The following is a 26,406-nucleotide window of genomic DNA, read 5'->3' as shown; positions in this document are numbered from 1 at the left end:
CTGGTTCACACCCGGCAATGCTCAGGGATTACTCCTGGTTCTGCACTCAGGAATTACTCCTGGTGGTGCTCAGGGAACCATGTGAGATGCTGGGAATTGAACCTGGTTTGGTGGCATGCAAGCCAAATGCCCTACCCACTGTGCTATTGCTCCAGCCCATCCTGTCAGAGTTCAGGAGAACAGTACTAGCACTACTTAGGAACATCGCTGTGCTGGACACCAAACTTATGATTCCTTCAGGCAACATTGTGTTTGAGTTGTTCAAGTCATCTTCTATTTGAATTTATTCCAAATTGTATATACAAATTTTAATATATTTCTTAGTATAAATTATTCATTTTATGGGGACTGGAGCGATAGCACAGTGGGGAGGGCATTTGCCTTGCATGCGGCCGACCAGGGTTCTATTCCCAGCATCCCATATGGTCCCCTGAGCACTACCAGGGGTAATTCCTAAGTGCAGAGCCAGGAGTAACCTCTGTGCATCACCGGGTGTGACTCAAAAAGAAAAAAAAATATTCATTTTATAGTATATTTTTGGTGTATTTTAAGAACATCATATTAACAGTGTCCATGTCTATAGTATTGTCACTGTCACCCTGTTGCTCATGGATTTGCTCTAGCGGGCACCAGTAACATCTCCATTGTGAGACTTGTTACTGGTTTTGGCATATCGAACACACCACGGATAGCTTGCCAGGCTCTGCCGTGCGGGCGAGATACTCTCAGTAGCTTGCCTGGCTCTCCCAGAGGGGCGGTGGAATCAAACCCAGGTTGGCTTCATGCAAGGCAAACACCCTACCTGCTGTGCTATTATGGTAAGTTACTGTAAAACCCATGTCCCCAAGGAGTCTAAGATGCTTCACCTGTTCCTCTGTCTTCTCCAGTTGCCCTTTTCATTTACTGCTAAATTTTAGTCCCATTTTGTGTCCTCCCTCTGATGTCTGAAGTTGCATCCATGTTTCAATGAAATGTTGTATTTTCTAATAGCTGAGTAGTATTTACTTGTGCACATATACCACAACTATTTTTTATTTGTTTTATTTGGGGTCCATCCCAACAGGACTCAGGGATCCCAGTGCCTGGGATCAAGCTCAGGTATGTTTGAAGCAATGCAAAAGTCATACCTGCTTTATTATCTCTTCAGTCCCAGTACCACAACTTCTTTATCTTTTTATTGTCAATGGTCATCAGACATTTATGTTGTATCCATATTCTTACTATTATGTTCTGCAATGAGCATGAATGGGTGTACAGATCTTTTCAAAGTAATGTTTAAATGTGAAATTACTGGGTCATATGGACCTCTGCTATTATGTTTTTTGTGAAACTGCTTGAAGGTGTTTTTTTCACCGCATCCTTGCCAACAGTGATTTTTTTCCCCAGTTTGTTATATAAATAATATTCTTGATGATATGTGAAATGATAGCTTATTCTCATTTTAATTTGCATTTCTCTACTAATAAATGGCAGTAAACAATGCTGCCATTTTTGCATGCTCACTGTCCACTAAGGTCTTCTGGGCCACTTGTCTGCTCATTTTATCTCCTCTCATTTTGATGGAATTATTTGATGGAATTATTGAGTATTTGAGGGCTTTATCTATCTTCGATATTAATTCTTTATCTGATGTACTGTGTGCAAATATATCCTCCCACTGAGCAGTGCTTTATACATTTTAGCCACATGAGAGTTATTCTGTCATGCAAAAATTTAATTTGATATAGTATCATTTGGGTTTTGTTTTTCCTATCTTTGCAATGGAATAAAATCATTAAAAAAAGTACTCCTTAATCTCATTGTGATGTTTTGACCCACTCTCCAGAGTGCTTACTTCTTATGTCTGCAATTCAGATTACATTGTTGAGTTTTGTGACTTCTATTACTTATGGATTTTCTGGAAGCAGAAGCAAACTAGTGACTAATGTTCATGGGGATGTATATGTCACATTGTATTTAATGCATAACCAATGTCTAGAAAATAAGATAAATATTCCATTTTTTAATATTTGATGATGAAAAAGTTAAGTAATAATTTAAAATACCATTATTGTTAAATTAAAAACTTAGGTGATTTATGTTCACTTTTTTTTTTTAAACCTCTTAAGTAGTGGTCTAGGGGCCTGAGGACATTCACAGTCAATTTGCAGCCAACAGGCAAGCAGATAATTGCAAGGGTCAGAATTTGCTGTCCTGGTGAGGCCCCACAGTGCTAGGGATTACCTGGTCCAGAGAGATTGCTCCTGACAAGGTTTGGGCAACCATGTAGTGACAAAGATGTACAGGGTTGGCCACATGCAAAGCATGTGCCTTCACCCTTGTGCTCTCTGTCAGGCTCACTAATCTTCCATCTTTGATTCAAACTATTTCCTCAACATTCTGAATGATATAGTTCATCCACACAGAGATTTGAGTAAGATACCTATTTATGAAGAGCAGTAGCAAAGTCCTTTGAGATGTGACTAATTATGGAATGATAGCACAGCGGGCAGGGTATCTGCCTTGCACGCAGCTGACCAGGGATCGAATCCTTCATCCCTCTCAGAGAGCCTGGAAAGCTACTGAGAGTATCCCGCCCACACAGCAGAGCCTGGCAAGCTACCCGTGGTGTATTAGATATGCCAAAAACAGTAACGACAAGTTTCACAATGGAGATGTTACTGGTGCCCGCTTGAGCAAATCGATGAACAACGGGGCAACAGAGCTATAGTCCTAATATTAGAGGTTATTTATTTCCATCTTTCAAGAATACTTTTATTTTTAAATAAATCCATTTTTTTAAAAAATAGTCACAATACAGTTTGAAAATCAGAAGAAAAACCAAAAGGAAAATATAATTAACTCAATCTTTGGTACAATAAAGGTACAGATAATGAGTGAAATGGTAAGTACTTAACATTTCCTAGATCAAAAATGTCCTAGGAACAGGTCCTCAATCAAATTGACCTAGAACAATTCCAGGACACATCACAAAGCACTCCATCAATAAGATTGGAAATAAAAGGGAGCATGAGGACCAGAGTAAAGTTATGCATATGAACCTCAAAGTGAAAATCCAGGCAGTAAGAAGAATAATGTAGACAATAAAGTAGGGAGTAAAAGGCAAAATATGCAACATAGAATTTCTCTATTAGTTTATAAGCTTATGATCATAAAAAATAGAACTTCTCCCTCCTATTCAAGTTTCAATGATGTGGTGTCAATAGCTGCCCTTTTGCTTATAAAATTACAATTATTTGAAAATTTAAATGCTGTACAATGTCTCCTTAAAATTATAGCAACAAAATTATCTTCAATATTGTGTATCACTTGCAATATCAACTTGTTTCAAAGTAATAAACTGGTTCCTTATATTTTAAAAATATATAATATAGGAGATGCATCAAATTGCAATTTGAATTGTCATAATCAAGTGTCTAAAAGTTAAAACAGTTCCAAATTATACCAAGTAAACTAACAGTAAATGAAAATCAACAGAAAGTAAATTGAAATTGCATTTATTATCTTTTATTTTTAAACAAGTAAGTTTAGATTTAGAAAAAAGTCTAAATATTTAGAAAATATCTAAATGTGTAATATCTAAATGTGTAAGTTGTGTTCACATTTTTCTCTTATGAGAAATTTCTCTTATGAGATGTGACCCCAGGTTTCAATTCTTGGTACCTATGTTCCTCTATATTTCTCTATGTGCAGCTCTGAAGGACCTAAGCATCCCAAGTATGACCCTGGAGTCCACTGCACATCCCTGGTGGCCTTGCAATCCCCCAGCACAGGATGTCCTAAGTATTACAGCACAGGGCCCTTGCATTGCACTCCCTGCTAGTTTTAAGCACCAGTGTGCTTGGCAGAGAATGGCCAATGGGATAACTGAATCTCCTGAACACCTCTTGGAAGGCTCTTTCCCTGAAATCAGTCACTCTTATTTACAAGAGATATATTAATTTATCATATGTGAATATAATATAACTGATTCCATTTACTACAATCTATCTATAAAACTTAAGTGATTAAAATTTACCTAATATACATGTGTACAAGTGTATGTACAGTGAAACATGTAGATGTGAACACAAATAGCAAATTTATGAATAGTTCCTTCAGAAATGTGTAAGGTTAGCAAGTATAGGTTAGTTTCATTAATAATTGATTATTTAAATACCAATTTTAGAATTTTTGGTCTCTTTTGTGTGAGGCCAAAAACAAAATATAAACCAATATGTTTTTATTTTTATTTATTTATTTATTTATTTTTGCTTATTGTATCACACCCAGCGATGCACAGGGGTTATTCCTGGCTCATGCACTTAGGAATTACTCCTGGCAATGCTCAGGGGACTGTTGTGGGATGCTGAGACTCGAACCTGTGTCGGCCATGTGCAAGGCAAACGCCCTACCCACTGTGCTATCGCTCCAGCCCTAAACCAATATATTTAACACTTTTGTTTATTCATGACTGCTAGTAATCTGAAGTCAATTCCCTATTCAAATAATAAGATCCTTGTGTACTTTGAGGTTAATTAATGGTTTAAATCTCCCTTCAGTTTATTTAGTCTATAGTCTCTGGGTCTAACCTTAAATCATATGAATAAAAGTAATAAAAGTAATACACATTTGCGTCATTAAATAAGTATTTTATCCTAAGAAATTATTAATGAACCATTTTATTTTAAGTGTAACCAAATAGCACACATTATTTAATGGAAAATTAAAATAAAAAGGACATTAAGACTTTCATGTACCTCTGAATTATAGCACAAAAATTATATCAAGGACAAAGAAAGAACTTAAAATAGTCTCCAATATTCTCATTCAGCCAAAACAATAACTAACTAACTTTTTGATTTTGGGGACACACCCAGTGATGCTAGGGCTTACTGGTTCTGCACTAAGGTATCACTTCCTGGGGGGATTGAAGGACAATATGTGGTATTGGGGATTGAACCCAGGTTAGCTGTTTGCAAAGCAAATGATCTACTAACTATCCTGTTTCAGCCCCAATTTTCAAAAAGGTTTTACAAATGAGTCATAACTGTATTTAATATTTAAATTAATAGATAAAATATAAATATTTTGTAAGTTATTTCCAAAATTGCAAGATGGCAATATTAAAACATTTTGATGTTTTAGTATAGAATCTTTTCATCTTATTTATTGAATTCTTTAGTTCTGATAAGTCAGAGACATAATGTTTGTAAACATTTCAACATATCTTTCTTAGATATGGACTTTAAAACCAGTCAAAAATATTATAATGCTCTTCAAATTAAAAAGTTCTTTATATTTTACTATGTAGCCAATAGTCATATTAAAAATTTAGTGACATAAGTTCCTAAGAATCATACATTGCAATTGGTTAATGTATTTTTTTGACATTTCATTTAAATTTTAGTTTCACAACTATCACTACTTTTCCAATTATTTGTTCAAGAAACTAGAGAGGTAAACATTGGATTGCAATGATTGTACCATAATTTTGTCTATTTCACATATCTCTTTTACTTATTACTTGATTAGATTCAGGATGTGTGTATAAACTTTTGAGTATTTAAATCCAAGAGTATATCCATAAAAAGAAAAGTCAAAAGTGATATTTATGACTTCTTTTTTTAAAAAATTTATTTTATTGAATCACCAAGGGGAAAGTTACAAAGTTCTCAGGCTTATATCTCAGTTATACAATGCTCAAACACCCATCCCTTCACCAGTGCTCATATTCCACCACCAATAAAAACAAAAACAAAACAAAACAAAAAAACAGTATACATCCCACCCCTCACCTCCCAACCCCCCCCCCCCCGTGCGTGAGTGATAATTTCACTTCCTTTTCTCTTTACCTTGATTACATTCCAGATTTCAACACACAACTCACTATTGTTGTTAGAGTTTCAAAACAGACTCACTATTTTTGTTGGAATTTATCCCCCAAGAATACAACTCTATTGACAAGGAAATATTTGATAATAAGTTTTCCACTGATGAGAATGAAGAGATAAAAAGTCCGTTACCGCGGCCGCGCAGTTTACAATTTCTGTATTATAGTAATTAAGTCCGTGGAGATTTAAGTTGGAAAATGAATCATTTCCCTTCCTGGAACAGCATGTAGCAAAGCTTAGTTCACAGTCTCCATACACAGGTGCAAGCACTTGCTGGAACCCCAAATCCTAAAGCTGTCTCTGGTTCCCGCTCATTCCACATCCACCGGCTGTGCAGAGGCATGGGCACGCGGGCCGAAATTCGGCCGGAGCCGAGCACCGGCCCCGGCTGGGACTCTATTTATGACTTCTTTAAAGAAGCACAGTGAGTGCCTCTATAATGTAACCATTACAAAAGTAACCACTGATATTAATTTCCTGCATATAATTATATTATATTGTTTCATTTGATGTACATTAAACAATGTTTTTCTGAAAAAAAGCTTCTTCAAATCAAACAATCATTTACTCTGCTTGACTTATTTTCAAAATAATTAATTTATTCATTATCATACTTCAAATGTTATTCCTAAGGTAAGCTGTGTTTTTTTTTTAAATTTTATGGTTAAGATGATTTCTTTTTAAGCACTCAGGTCAGCTCTTGTCATTTTGAAATGAAGGAATATCTATATATATCTAAAAGCGTGAACTCTTCCAGTATATAACAAATGGATTTACTCTCCTCAATAAAATTATCATTAGAAAAGAGGTTAAAGACTGGACTTGATGTGGTATGGTTCATTGTTCTAATGATTACCTTAACTTTATTTAAAAACACAGCCCATTTTTTTTAGATTTATTTGCTATTGTGTTATGTTCTGCTGTGAGTTTGCTTCGGCTTTATCTCTTTTTCCTTCACACAATTAAATCAAAGTGATGTTTTAACACAACTAGTGCCAATAAGATAATATTTTAGTTGTTTATGATTTGTTTTCTACTAGACTTCTCAGAGTAGTCTCATTTGCTAGCTTAATCTGCATAAATATTTTTTCTACATTTAAAGTCTTGACTCGCATTTTATTTCTTTGATATAAATATTGTCTGGGGGCAGAGAGTTAGTTCAGAGTGTTAGGTACTCACTTGCAGGCTACTGAACCAAATTCAGTTTCCATCAACCCTTATGATCCCCTGTGCCTATCTGAGTGAGGGGTACCTAAGCACAGAGCTTGGGGTAATTCTGAGCACAACTGAGTGAGGCAGGCCCCAAAAGAAACTAAGTTTTGTCCCAATATCATTTTCAACAGGCTTAGGTATTATGAATAGATTTTCTAATGATTTCTTTTTCTGTATATATAAGCAATTTTATTTAGATTATTACTAATCACCCGGACTGGAGCAATAGCACAGGGAGTAGGGCATTTGCCTTGCACGCGGCCAACCCAGGATCAGTTCCTCTGTCCCTCTCGGAGAGCCCTGCAAGCTACCGAGAGTATCCAGACTGCACAGCAGAGCCTAGCAAGCTACCCGTGGCGTATTCGATATGCCAAAAACAGTAACAAGTCTCACAATGGAGACGTTACTGGTGCCCACTGTTGTCCCACTATTCGAGCAAATCAATGAACAATGGGACAACAGTGCCACAGTGCTCTTGCTAATCACCTAAATATTGGCAAACCAAATATGTAAGTATTGCACAGTTTTAATCATGGTTAGGGTAGAACTTGATGTACTATGAATTCTGAATAGCTTTAAGGAATCGCTTTCCTCAATATGTTGAATTTTTTCAGTCTAGCAAATTCTATCCCTATCTATCACAACTCTGGTCTTTCAGATTTGCAAATTCTTTACTAGTCGTGACCATCATCTGCTCTGTATCTGTATTTTCTCTCTTGGTTTACATATTCATCATTAATTTTGACAGAATATCTATACCTTATGAATGAAATAAAAATGTGACTAGATTAATATTGCTATTATATTATGCTAAAATATCAGTCTTCTTTTGTTCTGTCAGTGTTCTGTTTCTCTACAGACTAACTAAAATTAGTGTTATCAAGAAAAAAGATCTAGTTTCAATGAGGCATCAATGACCTTATGTTAGGAAAATCATCATAATAACATATTAGTAATACTGCCACTAATTACTCCATATTTTTATTATTAGGTATAGAACAAATGGAACAATAATAGTTTTTAAAGCTTAGTGTCATTTATTGTATTATGTGATAGAAATGCACTTCTTTTCTCTTTATGATAGTTATAATTATCTTTAATGTGGAAGGAACAAAAAACCCAGAATATTCTATAAATATACCATTGTATTTTGATTCAACAGCTGGCCTTTCAATCAGAAATAAATGACAGACAATTAAGATAAACCTTAGCTAGTAATAAAGCAACTCAAATGCTATTGACTTAATTTTATGGTTTTGCTTTAGGGTAAAAGCTTGTAACACATTTCATTTTCTTTACTTTTCTAGTTGCAATCAGATCTGAGACAAACAATGCTAAGGACTCTATACCTGTGATTGACTGACTTGCTAAAGAATTTCTCTTACTCTTTAAGTAATTGCATTGTAGCATGACACATCTTTTTCAATCCTCAAATCTTAAGCATATTCACAGATTTGTGTTCACACTATAAATATATAGACATAAATTTTGAAACATTTTTTGTGATTATTAAAAAATGGACATTACATTATGGGGGCCACATAGCTTGCCTTGCAGAACTGCCAACCCATGTTTCATTCCTGTCACCCCCAAACATTCCCAGGAGTAATTTCTGAGTACAGAGTCAAGAATAAGCATTGAGCGTAGCACCCAAAGTAAAAACAGACAAAAAGGAGAGAGGAGGAGAGGGGAATACAGGAGAGAAGATGGGGAGGGAAGAGGAAGAGGGAGGAGGGAAGGAAGAGAAAGAGAGAAAAGGTGAGAGGAGGGGAGAGGAGGAGCGGAAAGATGAGAGGATTCCTTGGCTTAAGAAATAATAATATAGGGAGAAGAAAGGAAGAAAAAGAAAGGAAGAAAGGAAGAGGAAGAAAGAAAGAAAGAAAGAAAGAAAGAAAGAAAGAAAGAAAGAAAGAAAGAAAGAAAGAAAGAAAGAAAGAAAGAAAGAAAGAAAGACATAAGAAGTAGAATAAAACATTTCTTGTTTCTGTAAACAATAAAACCTTTATTTTGACAAATCTGAATGCACCATCAAAAGAAGTACAAGAATGTGACTCAAAAGGTAATAGGTTTCCAAATTTTCATACTTAACTGGAATCTGAAAATTCATTACACTATGAACAATATATAATAGGACAACCTTGGTCAAGGAAGTGATCTGAAGCAAAGGAGTTGACAAAATTAAGAAGTATGTAAGAGAAAGAACCAGGAGTCCAGGAAACAGTTGCTTCCTTGGAGCAAAAAGCATTCTACAACTCAGTAGACCTAATTGGTTTAAGAAGTCAGTATCACATGTTCCTATCACTTATAACAGAAGTTTTAGTATCAATGTATTATAAATCAGATGCAGGCACATATATTTCAAAATACATGTATCATTTCACATAAACAAATGTCTATATATATAAAAATAGTCTATCCAATTGCAAAAGTTTTTAATAATATTGTTGCCAAATGTTCCAATTTTTATAGACAAAACTCTGAATGTTTATATCACATGTTGGTGATAGGCACATGCATATTCATTATGCCATTTGATATTCAAAATAATTCTATCTTTTTCTAATAGATATGGTTGAGTAAACAGGTCACTGTGCTTGTCTAAAATCAGTCAAAATACACTCAAGCATGTAGCAAAGAAATTTCCATTTTTTATACCAATTAACAGTGCTTCTATTTTGCCATAACCATTTATAATGTATTTTTTAGCATTGGATATACAGGAACATTTCTATCAATCAGTTGTAAATTTAAACTAAATTATCTACATGTCTGTTTTCCTTCATGCAGTTAAAATGTAGTCTTGCTTCCTGGGGACATTTTTTTCACAGTGCACATTTTGCCTCAAGGCATTCATGAAATTTAGGAAACTTCAGAAATTCCCCAATAAAATATTTGTTTTCTGTTATTAGGCATAAAAGTATACCTATATACCTAATAGCTAAATACAAGTAAACTGGTCTTTTTATTGACATAAACTGTCCTATATCTACAATAACTGAGAGTTAGCATTTAAGGTTTACATCATACTTTTAAAGTTACCTATATTGTGTCACAAATTGAAGTCACAAAGTGAACTTATGAACAGTTTATGTTGTCAGAGGTTTTGGTCTGGATCTTCTGCCTGAGACACATTTTTTAATCTCTCCACACTTCATTATTTCTGTTGATTAATTATATATAATCAATTGCACAATATTATTATGATAATAAATGGAAATAATGATCTGGAAATATTTAGTTCAGAAATTTTCAACTGCAAACTAATTAGTATTTTCATTAAATTAGTCCATTTAGATGACTGTAAAAAACACTATAAGCAATATCAATTATAGAATTTTATTCTTGTTCTGAAGGCTGTGAAGACAGGCTGAAAATTTTAAACTCAAGATTTTATCAGAGGTAGGTTCTGTTGGTGCCTCTCTTTCTTTCAAGTATATGTTAACCATTTCACTGCATTGCCACAGGGGTGAGAATGGTCAGGAGAATGGGATTAGAAGTGAAAGTAATAAGAGAGAGATATGTAATCTCTTATAGGGGTACTAACCCATTAGGATCTTGGACTTCTTTTATAATCTCATGTAACTTTAATTACTTTAATAATGGCACTCTCCACTTAGGGTTAGGGGTTAGGTTCTCAATATATGAATGGCAGGGAGGCATAATTTAGTATCTGGCAACTGCTAATCACCTCTTTCAGTAACACTGATTACTTATAAGATACAGAAACTACCATATTGAATGTTTTTCTTTTTTAAAAAATTTTTATTAGTGACAACTCTAAGAATTTCCTTATTAAACATACTCTTTAATGTATATTTTCAGCAAAAATTTGTATATTTTTGTAGGTAATAGGACAAGTATAATAATCACTATTTGCAAATATAGGAAATAGAGAGAAGACCTCCATAGGTCTTTAAAGACTCTGCTAAAGAGATCTCTAAGAAACAATAACCAATATAGGAAAATAGAAGTCTACAAAATCAAGCCTCACCAGTTCATTGTACATCTATGTCATCGAACCTCCAAACCAAAAATAAAAAATATTAGAAGAGATATATGTACACCTATGTTCATTATAGTGTCACTTATACTAAGTAAAAATACGAGAATAGCCCAAATGTCTAACTACAAATCAATAGACTAAGAAGATATAGTCTATATGCACAATGAAACACATGTAGATATAAGCTGAAATCTTGGCAAAGTGGATGGAACTAGAAGATATTATGCAAAGTAAAATAAGTCAGAGGGAGAAGGAAATATACCAAATGATCTCACTTAGCTGTGTTATATCTAGAAACAAAACAAGGAAATAGTATCAAACAAAGATAAATCCTTGGTATTGAATTACAACTCAAACTTCCAAGCAGTGGTGGGAGGGAGGGGTAGATGAAAAGAAATAGAGGTGACATGGGGATTAGTGATGGGGAGAGTCTTGGGCACTATGGTAATGATGTCGTTCCATAATTTTGTGCATAAAACCCATTAGTTTTAACATTATTATGATCACGTAATTTAACAAATAAAATTTTAAGTTAAAAAATTAGTTATATAGCAAAATAATAATCTCTTACCAAGAAGACATTTGTGTGGGGCTGGAGTGATAGTACAGCGGGTAGGGCGTTAGCCTTGCACACGGCCGACCCAGGTTCGATTCCCAGCATCCCATATGGTCCCCAGAGCACAGCCAGGAGTAATTCCTGAGTTTATGAGCCAGAAATAACCCCTGTGCATGGCCAGGTGTGACCCCCTCCCTGAAAAACAAACAAACAAAGAAGACATATGTGATTTAATATTTGGAGTTTGAAATTAATTTAAGTATGGTCAAATTGTGCACTTAAGAGGGAACCATTATAATTGATTTTCTGAGTATGTCTAACATAATTCCAAGTTTTCAATACGTGAAACAAGTCTAATCAGTTGGTGTTAGCGGAGGGCAGTGTGAAAAATTCTTTGTCTGCCAAACTAGCTTAAAAGTGGAATGGAACCATGATGAAAAAAAGGTAGGCTGAATCTTCTAGAGCTGAAAGAGGCAAGAATGTATACATTCCTAGGAATTAAAAAAAATGAAGCTTCGCTTGCCTATAATTTAATTTTAGGAAAATGAGGCCCACTATGAACCCCAGAACTTTAAAAATAAAATATTTATATAGTTTTAGGCAGATTTATAGAAACAATAAGGAACTAATATGATACTCATATAGCCTTTGTATTTGTGAATAGGAACTTCTCTCAGAATGACTATTAAATAATTTAGTATACTGTTAAAATATTTTCCCACTTAACAAAATATAGGCATTTATAAATTCTAAGAATCTTTAGTTATCACTCTAGGGTTCCAATTAGATATAAAAGATATGGCTTTTAAACTTATAATTTTAGTTAGAAATATTTTATTTTGTTCCTACTAGTTGCTTTCCTGTATTATAGAATCTGGATCTAATCTATAATCGATAGTTCTTGTTTTTATTTTAAATATTATTTTTGTTTTGGAGAGAGAGCTAAGTATGAAATTTAGCTCTTTTTGCCTTTAGAGTCTGACTCTTCCTTATAGCAATTGACTTAGTCCCTTTGAATATCATTTCCTTTATCTAAAAATAAAATCATGACAATATATGTTTCTTGAGATATTGAAAAGTTCTTAAATTGATGTGCTAATGCATATAGCACTAATGCAAGAACTAATGCAGAGAAACTATTAAAAATTAACTTCTGGATTCAGCCTTTCATTTCCATCAAAATGTGATAAATTGTAGCTGTCATCTTAATATCTTCTTGACATATTCTTCTTCTCTATAATTTTAGATTCAGCTCTTTTGTACTTTCAAAAAAGTAATTTCTTCTCTTCAGTTATGTGTGTATGAATTTTATTCATGTATGAAAACTGAAAATAGCCTATGTTATAGTGTAAACATGGAGATGACCTGAATGGATCCTTGAGTGGTGTATGAAAAGTGTGCATACAAAATTCCAAATGCTTAGGGAGTCATAATTATCTATCTATCATCTATCTATGCACCCAAATACCAATTTATCTACCTTTTTGGATGTCTGTTTACTTTGGGGGCTCTATCTGATCATGCCCAGTGCTTACTCTAGGTCTATGCTCATGGATCACCCGTGGAGTTGCTCCCATGACCATATGAGGTGATGGTGATAGAATCAGAATCAGCTGTGTGCGTGACATACCCCTCTATACTATCTCTCAGACTAGTAACTTACCAGTTTTAAGAATGTAGTTTGGATTCTCCAGTGTTCTGTGTTTCAGACCATTGCTGGTTCATCACAGTTTTCTGGTGGTTCTTGTGTGTCCTGTCATTGGTCTGTGTTGGCATCATACCCATTCCATTCTTTGACAACTACACTGCCCCTGTGGTCTTCCTGGCCACTTGTGGATGCTCTGTTCTGTCACTGGGCCCCACCTGTTGTCTCTTGGTCTTTCCTTGGCTTTCCACAACACAGGTACACGGGTGAAAACTGCTGTGCTTTTGCAGTCAACTATGACATAGGTGAGGTGGCAATGAGAAACTGCCCTCTGCTGGACTAGTAGAGGGGGAACAAAAGGAAGTTGGTAGAATGTAGAGACCCCTTATCTCTGACCATCTCTCTCTGACTCCCCAGTCTATTTTGGCTACCTTTGAGGCAGGCAAGTTTTAAAAGCACCAGCTCAATTAATTAGGTTAATTGGTTCTTATCCTGCTCTTTGTTTCCACCTTGATGTCAGTCCCTACTATCAAAGTGCATTTACAAGTACTTAGTACACTGCATATTCAAAGCACAGTCATTTTGTTTAATGTTTGGCTTTGTTTACTTGTTTATTTATTTTTAACCAATGTAGTAATTGAAACCTAATATAGCCCCCATGGTCAAGTGGAGTAGAAAACTTCTAACTTGTCTTGTTTCTTAAAAAATGAAAGGTAGATTTTGGGATACACTGTCTGGGAACTTGAGGTTCTCAGATCATGCTGCTTTCTGGGTGACCCTGGTTTCCTTGCATTTCTTTTTTGTAACAAATAAGGCTAAAGTTCTGCTGCCCTGGAGGCAATAAGCAAGCAGAGTAAAGGGCGTATTTGTTAGTTTTTACTCTTTTTTTTTTTACTGCTTCTTCAAAAACACTTCCTTCAAACAGAATTTGAATAAGCTATTATCTTGATGAACTCAATTTGTCCATGTAAGATCATTTTCTTGTGCTATATCTGGTAATTCTGCTTTTTTCAGGGTCATTGTTTCAAAATATTTGTTTATAGTTCAATATAAAAGCTTTGGACTCAAGCCTGCACACGTAACAATTTAAGTTACATGTCAGAAATGCAGAACTGTTTGGGGCTGAAGTAATAGTACAGTGGGTAGGGAGTTTGTCTTGCACAAGGCCGACCGGGTTTGATCACTGGCATTCCAAGTCCCCCGAGCACTGCCAGGAGTAACCCCAGAGCATTTCTGGGTTTGATCTAAAAAGCCAAAAATAAAAAGAAGTACAGAATCTATTTAATAGAATTTTAAATATATAAGTTTTATCAAGTAATATTCTCTAGAATGGAATGGGCCTGAAGCATGTAACATCATTGAAACATTTTCTATCAAATAATGTATATCGTATATTGATTATTTACAGATTCTTGAAAAGAGAGGAGTTCTAAGAAAAAGATTTTAGTTCTGTCTTGCAAATAAAGCATAGATATTAATATCTTTACTTTTTGGTGTTTAGTGCCAGTACCTAGCTCAGGGCATACTGGTTCTGCATTCAAGGATCACACATGATAGGCTCAGGGAACTGTATGGTGTGCTGGAAATTGAACCTGGGTCAGCTGATGCATGACAAGCATCTCACTCATTGTTTCATCTCTCAGGTTCCTAAGCATGGCTAATAAGTGATTTTATTTGTTTCTAGTAAATTGTTAGCCCCTAAATTAACCTTTTTTACTTGTGTTGTATTTATATTAATGACATTTGAGCATTTTTCAGGTATATCCCTTTATCTGTGCCCTTCACACCCCTAAGCACTCGTGTAGCAAGCTTCCAATCATTGACCTGTCCTGCTGGCCCCTGTTTGCCCTCATGCAGTATTCTATACCTGTACCTCTCCTTTTGACTCATATCACTCAACATGATACTCTCCACGCCAATCCATTTATAATCAAATTTCATAACTTCATTCTTTCTAGCAGCTGCGTAGTATTCCATTGTATACATGTACCATAGTTTCTTTATCCAGTTATCTGTTCTTGCACACTCGGATTGTTTCCAGATTCTGGGTATTGTGGATAGTGCTGCAATGAACATCGAAGTCAGATGACATTTCTGATGTGCGTTTTGGGACCTCCAGTGTATATTTCCATAAGTGGTTTGCTTGATAAAATGGAAGCTCAATTTCTAGCTTTTTTGAGAAATGTCCATATTGTTTTCCAAAAAGTCGAACAATTTGGCATTCCCACCAGCAATGAAGGAGAGTCCCTTTCTCCCTTCATCCATGGCAGCACTGGTTACTCTTGTTCTTTTAGATGTGTGCCAGTCTTTGTGGTGTGAGATGACATCTCATTGCTTAGATTTGCATCTTCCTGATGATTAGTGATGTAGAGCATTCTTTCTGTGCCTTTTGGCGATTCATATTTCTTCTTTGTGCTCTCTCAGTTTTGTTGATTGTTATAGGTCCTGCTTTAAAATGCTTTGTAGAGAGTGTTAAAATTTAATACATACAAATGAAGTAAAGTAATATATCACTGTCACTGTCATCCCGTTGCTCATCAATTTGCTCCAGTGGGCATCAGTAACGTCTCCATTGTGAGATTTGTTGTTACTGTTTTTGGCATATCAAATATGCCACGAGTAGCTTGCCAGGCTCTGCCGTGCAGGTGAGATACTCTGGGTAGCTTGCCGGGCTCTCCAAGAGGGGCAGAAGAATTGAACCTGCTTTGGCCGAATGCAAGGCAAACTCCCTACTGCTGTGCTATCACTGTAGCCCATTAGCAAAAGTAGAGTTTTTTATTTGGCTTCACTTAAACTGCTGAAAGGTTTATCTTCATAAATAAATTGTGGTGATACCAGTGAATATGCCCCAATCTGAAACCTACAATAATGGGGAGGGCCATTTTTAGTGCTCTCATAATATTTACATTATTTCCAGCCAAGTAAAGGCCTATATGAGGATTCTTTTTAACATAACCTCTCCATTCAGTTTAACATCTCTATTCAACATAAAACATTATTTGTTCATTAAAATAAAAGTCCGTTCTTCTGTTGTACCAGCAACAGTTAAGGTGCTTCGTAGGCATTCAGAATATTTCCACACATCTTGGTTAGGAGACTACAAGGCACAAATGTTTTATACTAATTTCAAATAGAAACAGGCCAAATTAATGTCAAAATAATTCTTCAGCAAATATCTATAAATATATTAACTGATTCTCTGAGGTATACCAGAAAATACTAGCAAAAATATTTAAAAACAGTAGTGAGTCCTCATTTTCTATTTTGAGGACTCCTGTTTACAGAGACACTTGATTCATAAAATTAATGAAGAAAGTTGTCAATGTGAACAAAAATGCACATTTTATTAATATTTGACAAACTTATCTTATTTATTTTTATCACTGTATTAAGGTAACATTGAATATACAATATAATAAAGTATTAATTTTTTAAACCAGTAGATACATTCAGTTATTTTCTTAATTCTGTTCTTAACCTTTCAACAAACACAAAATTATGTTTCAGATATAAGCAATTAAATCATGCAAAGAAACATTAAATCAATGCCAAATCTAAATTAGAAAGCTATTAAAATGAATCTCAAAAGATTTAGTCTTGCTTCCTAGATACTGAATCAAAAACGCATACAAATAAAATGAAATACAGTTTTGCAGAAAAAGTCAGAGAAATATGTAGTGACTTTTTATTCTAAAGTACTTTATATACTCTATCAAATGTCATGCAGGTATATTCCTTCTAACTCCATCTAATGAACACAGCATAACATCTTTGTTCTGTATTTCTTTTTTTAAATTCAAATCCACCCCTTCTTGATATCTGCATCACAAATATAACATCAATTTAAAAAATATATGCAATTATTGCTCTTTACAGCATGCAGTACAATAGCAAAGGTATGAAAACAACCTAAATGTCCAATGACAGATGAATAAAGTGGTTGTATGATTTATAGATAATAGAATACTGTGCAGCTATTAGAAATGATAAAATATTACAGTTTTCTGAAATGTGCATGGAATTGTAAAAAAGAAACCTCAGAGTTAACACAAGGACTGGATGAAGTCATTTGTGATCAATCAGGCAACAAAACATTGTAATAGACAGTATCACACAATGACAATTATTGATCTTTGATTACAAAACTGAGATTACCAATCCGTGGTATGTGTGTGTGTATGTGTGTGTTTGAAGGGAGAGAAGACAGGAAGTAGACAGGGATGGACTGAAACAGTAGACTAGAAATATTATAAAAGCATTTATGAAGGGTTTAGGGCATTTTGATGTTGTTGAAGTTTGATAGCTTTATACAAAAAGTTGTATGTGTGTGTTTGTGTGTGTGTGGATGTGTTTCCTACCAGGCACTTCAATTACATAATCAATTAAATAAGCACTTGTGTGCTTATTTAGGTTGATTTTCAACTTTGTTAAGGTATCTATTGAAAATCTAAGACATTTCTAAAGATTTTCTAACTTGATAAAATTCAATCCCAAAACAACAAAGAAACAGCATCAAAATCCAAATTTTACACTTTTAAAAAGAATTCTATAATCTATAATCTCTCTCGCAGTTGATATGAAATGCTTATAACAGATTATCCTTTTGTTCTTGACAATATAGAATTAAGGGATGGACAGATAATACAACCAGCAGTACTGTCTCTCCCAAGCCCCCAGGATGAGCCTTGGACAGATGAGTGACCACAAAAATTGGGGCGGAAATTTGGGTGTAACTTTTCTCTCTGTAATTTCTCAAGGCAAGCAAACACTCAGCCTGTTTATAAAATTGCTCTGAGAATAGCATTTATAGCATTTATATAAAAAAATCCACCATTTTTTGTCAGTACTGGTAGGTTGTTAATTAGTTATAGTTGAGGATAAAGCAACATTATTAGTATGTACTTATGCGTTTTAATCTATTTTTTTCCCACAGTCTCTTTTTGATTTTTGCAACAAGGTTTGTATAACTTCAGGACAAGGCACAGGGCAAGGCCATGGACAAATCTAGACACTAGAGACTTTTATAATGGAATAGATAAAAGGCACAAACAGAGGAAAATTCCCTTCCTTTTGTACTTCTCATCCTTTGTCTTTATATTTCCTTCTGCCAATATGGCATCCACTAAACATTTTAATCTATTTTTTTGCAAAACTATAATCAACTTATTTTTCATTTTATCTTTTTACACTTATGCTAAACAGTTTGTAAAAGGTTATCTCTGGACTTGACAAGAATTGTGCATGTCATTAGTTGTGTGAGAATTGAGGTGTGAGATTCTAACATTTGGTGATGGAATGTATTATTTATAGTTTATTAATGTGATTTATATTTTAAAAAAACTTTGAAATGTAGGTTTGGGATGTACCTAGGGATATAACTTGACAGGAGACCCATGTATTGGTAAGACCCCAAACTGATTGATTTTAGTTTTTTTAATATACATCTCTATACATATTAGACATAAGACAGTCATCATTCCAGCTATATATTTTTAAGGATATATAATTTTCTCTAATGCACTGTAGCCCTGTTGTCCCATTATTCATAGATTTGCTCGAGCAGGCACTGAGCAAATAGCGTTATTTTATAATGTCTCCATTGTGAGATCTGTTACTGTTTTTGGCATATCGAATATGCCATGGGTAGCTTGCCAGGCTGTGTGGGCAGGATACTCTCGGTAGCTTGCCGGGCTCTCTGAGGGAAATGGAGGAATCGAACCCCAGTAGGCCACGTGCAAGGCAAATGCCCTACCCGCTGTGATATCGCTCCGTCCATCTCTAATGAATGATAAACATTTTTTTCCCTTTATAGATGTAAGTAATCTGACCAGAATTGCTAACTTTAAATCAGGATAGAGATATAACAGCATGTTTATGTTAGATGCATATAATTACCAGTCTTATACTTAATAATAAAAATTAAATTTAGTGATGCTACTTATAAAACTTCTGTTGTTTGCTGTAAAAACTTTGTCCAAAACAAAAGTTAGTGTGTTTGTTTGATATTCTACCAAAATATTACAATTATGTCCAAAATGTTATCAAGATCAGTTAAACATATTTTTACCAACAAGCAATTGTCTGACAAAAATAATGCAAGTATTTCAAATACATATGACAATTTATATTAGTTCACAGTCTGTACCACTGATATAATTGGCTTTATATGTAATGTGTTGGTGGACCTTAATATTTAAATTTTTCCATTAGTGCTGGTAGAAAACAGTACTATATTGCCTATTAAATCAATTAATACAAATTGCAGGTAATTTAGATAAAGAGAAGAAATTTAACATTATTCTGCAAGAATTATCATTACCCATGCCCTTTATGGATATTGGGGCATTCCATTTAGGAATTACTTTCTAATTTAAGATATTTCTATTGTTTAAAATATAGTAACTATTCAGTGCCTCTACAAATATATATCGATAATAAATGTGTCATTTCTTGTCTTTCAGGCAATACAGCCAAAGTGTATATAGAAATTAAGGATGAAAATGATCATCCCCCAGTATTTCAAAAAAAATTCTATATTGGAGGTGTATCTGAAGATGCAAGAATGTTTGCTTCTGTGCTCAGAGTTAAGGTATGACAAAAATGTATTAGGATCTGAAATGGAGCTCAGATTTCTGAGATAAAATATAACCAAACATGTTTACTTCCCTCGAGTGCTCATTTATTGGTTAAGAAGAACCTGGTTAAGAGATACTAGTGTGGTTTAGGTGCTTTCCTTGCAGGTAGTGGAACCCAGTTTAGTCCTTAGCACTAAATCAGCCTCTGACCACCTCCAGAGGTGATTTTTGAGCACAGCCTGGAATAGTCTCAAAGCTCCAGTGAGCGTGGCTCCATCCTCACTCAAAAATTAATAAATTTTCCCTTGAGACAGTAGGGAAGTAAAGCACTTACCTTGCACACAGCTGACCCAGGTTTGATCCACGCACCATATATGCCTTCTCTCCAGCCCACTAAGAGTGACTCTTGAGCACAGAGCCAGGAATAAGCCCTGAGCACTACTGGGTGTGACCCCAGAAACAAATGAATAAACCTGGAGACAAGCGAGCCTAATTATCCAAATTATATATACATATTAATTAGGAGATAAATATAAGCAACTTTTTGAGTCTTTAACATAAAAATAGGATGTAACTATTTTTATCTTTAATTCAATCATATACAGTATATATTTTGCCAATATATTTTTTTCTGCCTTTAATAACATGTTTGATTCAGTGAGTTTTAGTGGCAAGTGTAAAGCTATGGTTTTCAAAGGGAAAGGATAAGTTCTGCTAATATTTTTCTGGAAATTTCTGTGTGTGTATGTGTGCACGCGCACGCATGCATGCCCATGCGCTTGTGCATTCATATGCCATACCAGGCTGTGTTTAGGGCTATTTCTGTGTGAGTTCAGGGATCACTCTGATGGGCTTGGGGAATAACATATGTAGTGTGAGGGAGCAAACCTGGATCAGCCGCATCAAGACATCACATCAAGACCTTACCTACAGTACTATCTCTCAACACGTGATAGTATTTTTTATTTTGTATTTTATAATACTATATTATAACATATAATAACATGGGGCTGGAACAATAGCACAATGGTAGGGCATTTGCCTTGCACGTGGCTGACCCAGGTTCAATTCCTCCATCCCTCTTGGAGAGCCTGGCAAACTATCGAGAGTATCCCTCCAGCATGGCAGAGCCTGCTGAGCTCCCCGTGGCGTATTCAATATGCCAAAAACGTTACAAGTCTTATAATGGAGATGTTACTGGTGTCTGCTAAAGCAAATTGATGAACAACCGGATGAAAGAACAAATTCAAGGAATTTAAAAGTAAAAGGTACTTCAATGGATTCCAATTGATCGTTTCCTGGATTGTAAAGAATTTGAACAGTGGAGATGTTAAACTTTCTCATTGTAAATTTATACAGTGCATAACCAACGCAGAAGCAGCAAAGTTAGCAAAAACCCCAAAGAAGCCAAGGGCAGGGCTTGGGGTAGGGCTTGGAGCGATAGTATAGCTGATAAGATGTTTGCTTCACATGTGAATGACCCAGGTTTGATACGCTGAAGCCTATATGGTCCCTGGAGCACTGCCAATAGTAAATTCCAAGTGGAAAGCCAGAAGTAAACTCTGAGCATCTCTGGGTGTTACCCAAGAGTCAAAAATAGTAAAAAAAATAAAAATAAAAAAAAAAAGTGCAGAGCATTTTTGTCGAACCTGATAGGAGACAGAGACTTTTGGGGAATAGAATAATAATTCTTAAGTAGTGGAAATCTGAAATCCTTTCCTTTTTAAATGTAATCAGAATGAAAGTGAGTTAAGCAGTTATTTTCAATATATACTTACTAAGGCAAAAAATGTTCCTTGTTGTAGTATTGATTCTTGGCCAGACAAGCTCTGGTGCTTGACAGAAAAATGATTTAAAAAATAAGGAAGTGCTCCAAAATTGTTAAAGAGGCTTTACCACCTCTTATGATGCTAAATTGTTGGATGTCATATACCATACTAGCATGCCAACATTTTTCCTTCTTTACAGAATGTACAAGTGTAATTTTAAATGTAAAAATATATAGTTTGCATGTAAGAAGTGGAAGATAAAATATACAGAATTGAACAGGAACAATATGATTAAAATGTGTGAGGAATACTATATTTCTAGTTTAAAATATGAACAGTGAATTAAGTGCTTTATATTAACTATGTCTGTAGAAAGACATTTCAATAAGAGTATTGCTGAAATGAATTATCTTTCAAAAGTGTTACAAAATGAAAGTTCCAAGTATATGTACTCTAGTTCACATATCTAACTCGGCTTTGCTAGGATTTGTTGTTATTTTAGGAAAGATATAATCTCTTACTGATGTATGCAGAAAATATAGAAGCAACAAATAGAATATTGTTGCCTTAGAGAGCTAATTTTATCACAAGATAGGTTACTTCAAAGGCCTTAAACACAGCTGCAGAGGCCCTGGTATTCCCTCATACCACAGGGCTTGTATAGCACCTTGAACCCAAGCCCTCCATTGAACTCCCTGCCAACGGGGCTGATAAAACTGCCAGTGGGGGGTCCTGTGACTCCTGAGCATCACTTGGGAGGTCTGCCCCCATCAAGTACATATGAGTCCCACAGAAATGCTCTTTTATGATACTGGAGCAATAATACAGCAGGTATGTAGGGTGTTTACCTTGGACACTGCAAACCCAGGTTTTGATCCCTGGTACTGTGTGGTCGGTATACCTCTAAAATACTACTATTCACTATTCACCTTTGTTACCTTTCTGAGAACCATAAAACATAGTTTAATTATTTTAGCCTCCAGAATGTATTTACAATAAAGAATAAATCCAAAAAGCAAATAATTAAACAAAACACATACTTATTAGGTGGGTGCAATCATTTCCTATTGCACCCTTGGAAGAAAATAAAGATTGGTAAGACTGAGTAACTCTTCCAAGTATCACTTTGCTTGACCTATGAAATTGTAATTTTAAGTTAGTTACCTATGTTTTCAAGTATTTTTCTTCTTGACTTTGTATTACATTGCTCTTTTAAGTAGTAAAGAGTAGAATCTTAGCAAAAGCAATATGTTGGCATAAATAACAGAACACATTAAATTTCTAAGAAAAATTAAGAAGTAGCCATCGAGACAACTAATTGCCTCTCAAATCTGAAATTGAGGTGGTCTTTGTGAATTGTTATCAACTCTATTGAAGTAATGAGTCAGATCTTGTTTTAGAACTTTAAAAAAAATCATTAGCTGTTTCTCTAATTTACTGCTTGTATTTTAAACTAAAAGCAATTCCCTAATTTAATGCAATAAAGAGAAAGGTTAAATATGATCAAGATTAATAAAAATGACTCTGCATTAGGAAGACAATGTCACAGTTAACATAGTATTAATTAACCCCTCTCTCTATAAGTTGCAAACAAAAAAACACTTGGTGTCAGAAGAAATTAATTCAAATGTTGATTTGATGTCTATAGAAAGTCAAAACAAATTCTGAATATTGCATTTTGAGATATTAGTAATTGTTTGATTACATTTCCTTGGTATAATATGGTATAAGGTTTTAGTAGAATGCTGTTGATCTTTAAAAATAACAGACTTAGTGAAGGCACTTGTCTGTTGTGGAAAAATTTTACGTATTTGCAAGGTTAATAATGCAGAGAACAATATTGTTTCTGCACAGAGGTTGGTTTTCTAAGTGCTCCTGATCCCATCTTATACCTGCTCATGTGATTCTGATGGCAAGAAATTCTAGCTCATCCTAAGGGTTTTATGTGTTTTCTTGGTGTATTATCTTTTACAAGGTCAGACTCACTTCTGGCTCTGTCTATAAAGGCACCATTTACATAAAGTAAACTGTTAATTCATGTTTGCTGGTTTTATGCTAGTTACTTTAAAAAAATTTATCTGAAATCAACACAGTTTTCTTTCAGAAACCAGAGGTGGCTACTATTATTATTCTCAATTTCCAGATGAAAACACTGCTCCAAAGAGCCATGTGTGATCTGCTTATGGCATATAGCTGGTATATAGTGAAGCCAGGATACACAACCAGATACTTGGGCCTGAAGATACTGCTCTACCGTGTCCCAGGTGGTAGAGCATTGGGCTGTGAGACAAATCACTCGGATTCAGTCTGGAATCTGCTCATTACTCCCTCTGGGGTTTTATACTTAATTCACTCTAATTACAGATGTCTTTTCTTACAGAAATATTTATTTAAAACTGGGTGCCCATTTATGTCTTTATTTCTCATACTTTGCATACTACTTTTGGAAAATAGTACCAAGAGGGAAAATACCAAGTCATAAGGCAACTATCATAGCAACAGTTTAAAAGTAAAATGTTCAATATTTCTTGATTTTGAAATTCAAAGCACCATATATATTATAAGGTTCTGTGATTGATATCACTTTAAACCAATGGTTTATTTAGAGCATTTTCCCTTGTTTAATTCATGTTTATGTTATAATAGTTATTCTAAAAATATAGAGAGGTAAATGAATAACACCTAAAATAAGGTCTCTTAAAATGTCAGTCCAGCTTTTTACACTTACTGTTACAAAAAAATAATAAAAAATCAACAATATAGTTTAGAGGACCCAGTAAGTCATTAGCTTGTGGTTTGTAACTTAGGGTTTATGCCTTGAAAACATAAATAAACATAGAAAGATGAGAATTCATTGATTTTATGACTATAACATTTATGATATTAATTAAATTACTGTTCAATTTAGTTTTCAAGCAAATTATATTACTGATTATCTGTGTGCTTGTTTGTCCTGCTAGAGCCTGGTTTCATCTAAACAGATGTCATGCTTTCCCCCCAAATTTGGTGAGGGAGCACTTCAAGTTGGTATTTGTTCAAAATATTTCACTCAATAATACGTATTCCTTTTAACCTCTTTATAAAAAATATCCATAAAATACTTGAATGAATTATCACAGTTTTGATATGTGATGTAGTATTTCAGTTAAAACCTGAGGTCAGATCGTAGCACTGAGAGTAACATGAGGTCCATGAGGGTTTCCTTTTTTGTCAAAATTGGGAGTTTAGATTTGATACTATAGTCATAAATTTTGCCATCATTCATAGTTTTTATTAAAAATGATTTTAAGAGAAAATTTTATACTTGCTTATTTAAGTACTTCTAATTTCTGAGTTATCTATTAAAATAATCAATTAAAAAGTAAAGCATTCTATTTATTTAAAATTTATTTGAAAAAATTTAGTTCCAAATAAGTCGTAAACAGTGAACTTTTTCCCAATAGTTCCAAGTAATCTACATTAATGAAAATCATCAGGTCTGAAGTAAGATTATACACATAAAAGTGATAAAATTTATATTGACTATTTCACAAGTTATTTGGTACATGAGAATTTTAAAAATATTTTATTTTCAAAAATAGGGGCACTTCGGTGGAGGTGAATTTCAGTAACTACGTACATCAAAACCATAAATTTAACAGCATTATAATTCTCTTGTATCATTTGTCATCCCGTTGTTCATCTATTTGCTCGAGCGGGCACCAGTAATGTCTCCATTCACCTCTGTCTCATGCTGGTGTAGCCGAATGTCGTCTGTTCGCTCCAGGAACACGAAGAGACTCAAATCGTTCTTCAGGGTTTTGACAAAGAAGTCTAACCATCTTGTAGGTTGGCGGCCATGTGGACTTTTGACGTCCTGTAGAATACAATTGGTAACAGCTCTAGTCCAGCCATTGTCTCTGAATTGCATTACATGTCTGGCCAATCTGATTTTCAACGCTTTGACAAACGAGATAGCGTCCCTGATTCTCAATCATCGATGGAGGTCGGAACTCCAGATTCCTTCTCTCACTTGAGTGAGAGAAGCATAGCTCTTTTGATTCCTCTTGGGATACCCGAGTAGCATTCTCATCCTGTTTAATGGGGCCCAGGTCTCTGAGGCATATGTTAGTGCAGGAAGAATGGTGGAGTCGAAAAGATGTGCCTGAAGCTGGAGGTTCTTTGTCGTCTCTTTTAAAAAAAATATTGAACCACTGTGAGATAGTTACAAGCTTTCTAGTTTGGGTTACAATCACACAATGATCAAACACCCATCCCTCCATCAGTGCACATTCCCCAACACCAATATCCCCAGTATCCCCTCCTTTCCTACCCTTCCGCTGTCTCCATGGAAGACAATATTCCCCAAACTCTCTACTTTTGGGCATCATAGCTTGCAACACAGACAGTGAGAGGTCATCATGTTTGGCCCATTATCTACTTTCGGCACACATCTCCCATCCTGACTGATTCCTCCAGCCATCATTTTCTTAGTGATCCCTTCTCTATTCCATCTGCCATCTCCCCTCTGCTCATGAAGCAGGCTTCCATCTATGGGGCAATTTTCCTGGCCCTTGTATCTATCTACTGACCTTGCGTGTTAGACTCATGTTATGTTATTCTTTTGTGTGTGTGTGTGTGTGTGTGATGTTATTCTCTACTCCACAAATGAGTGCAGTCCTTCTATGTCTGTCCCTCTCTTTCAGACTCATTTCACTTAGCATGAGACTCTCCATGTCTACCCATTTATAAGCAAATTTCATGACTTTATCTCTCCTAACAGCTGCATAGTAT

At 34.8% G+C, this 26,406-nt stretch overlaps 1 protein-coding gene across 1 annotated transcript in view; it reads left to right on the top strand.

Annotated features, from left to right (window-relative positions):
• Window positions 1-26,406, top strand: part of PCDH15 (protocadherin related 15) — a 1,456,321-nt gene that overhangs the window by 1,349,894 nt on the left and 80,021 nt on the right. Inside the window, exon 28 of the mRNA XM_055118856.1 lies at window positions 19,751-19,878. Coding sequence (XP_054974831.1) covers window positions 19,751-19,878 — 128 coding nt within the window. The remainder of the gene's footprint in view (window positions 1-19,750; window positions 19,879-26,406) is intronic.

This window comes from Sorex araneus, chromosome 11, assembly GCF_027595985.1.
Source record: "Sorex araneus isolate mSorAra2 chromosome 11, mSorAra2.pri, whole genome shotgun sequence".
Lineage (NCBI taxonomy): Eukaryota > Metazoa > Chordata > Mammalia > Eulipotyphla > Soricidae > Sorex > Sorex araneus.
Note: the sequence above shows the minus strand (reverse complement) of the source record. Positions and strands in the feature narration are given on the sequence as shown.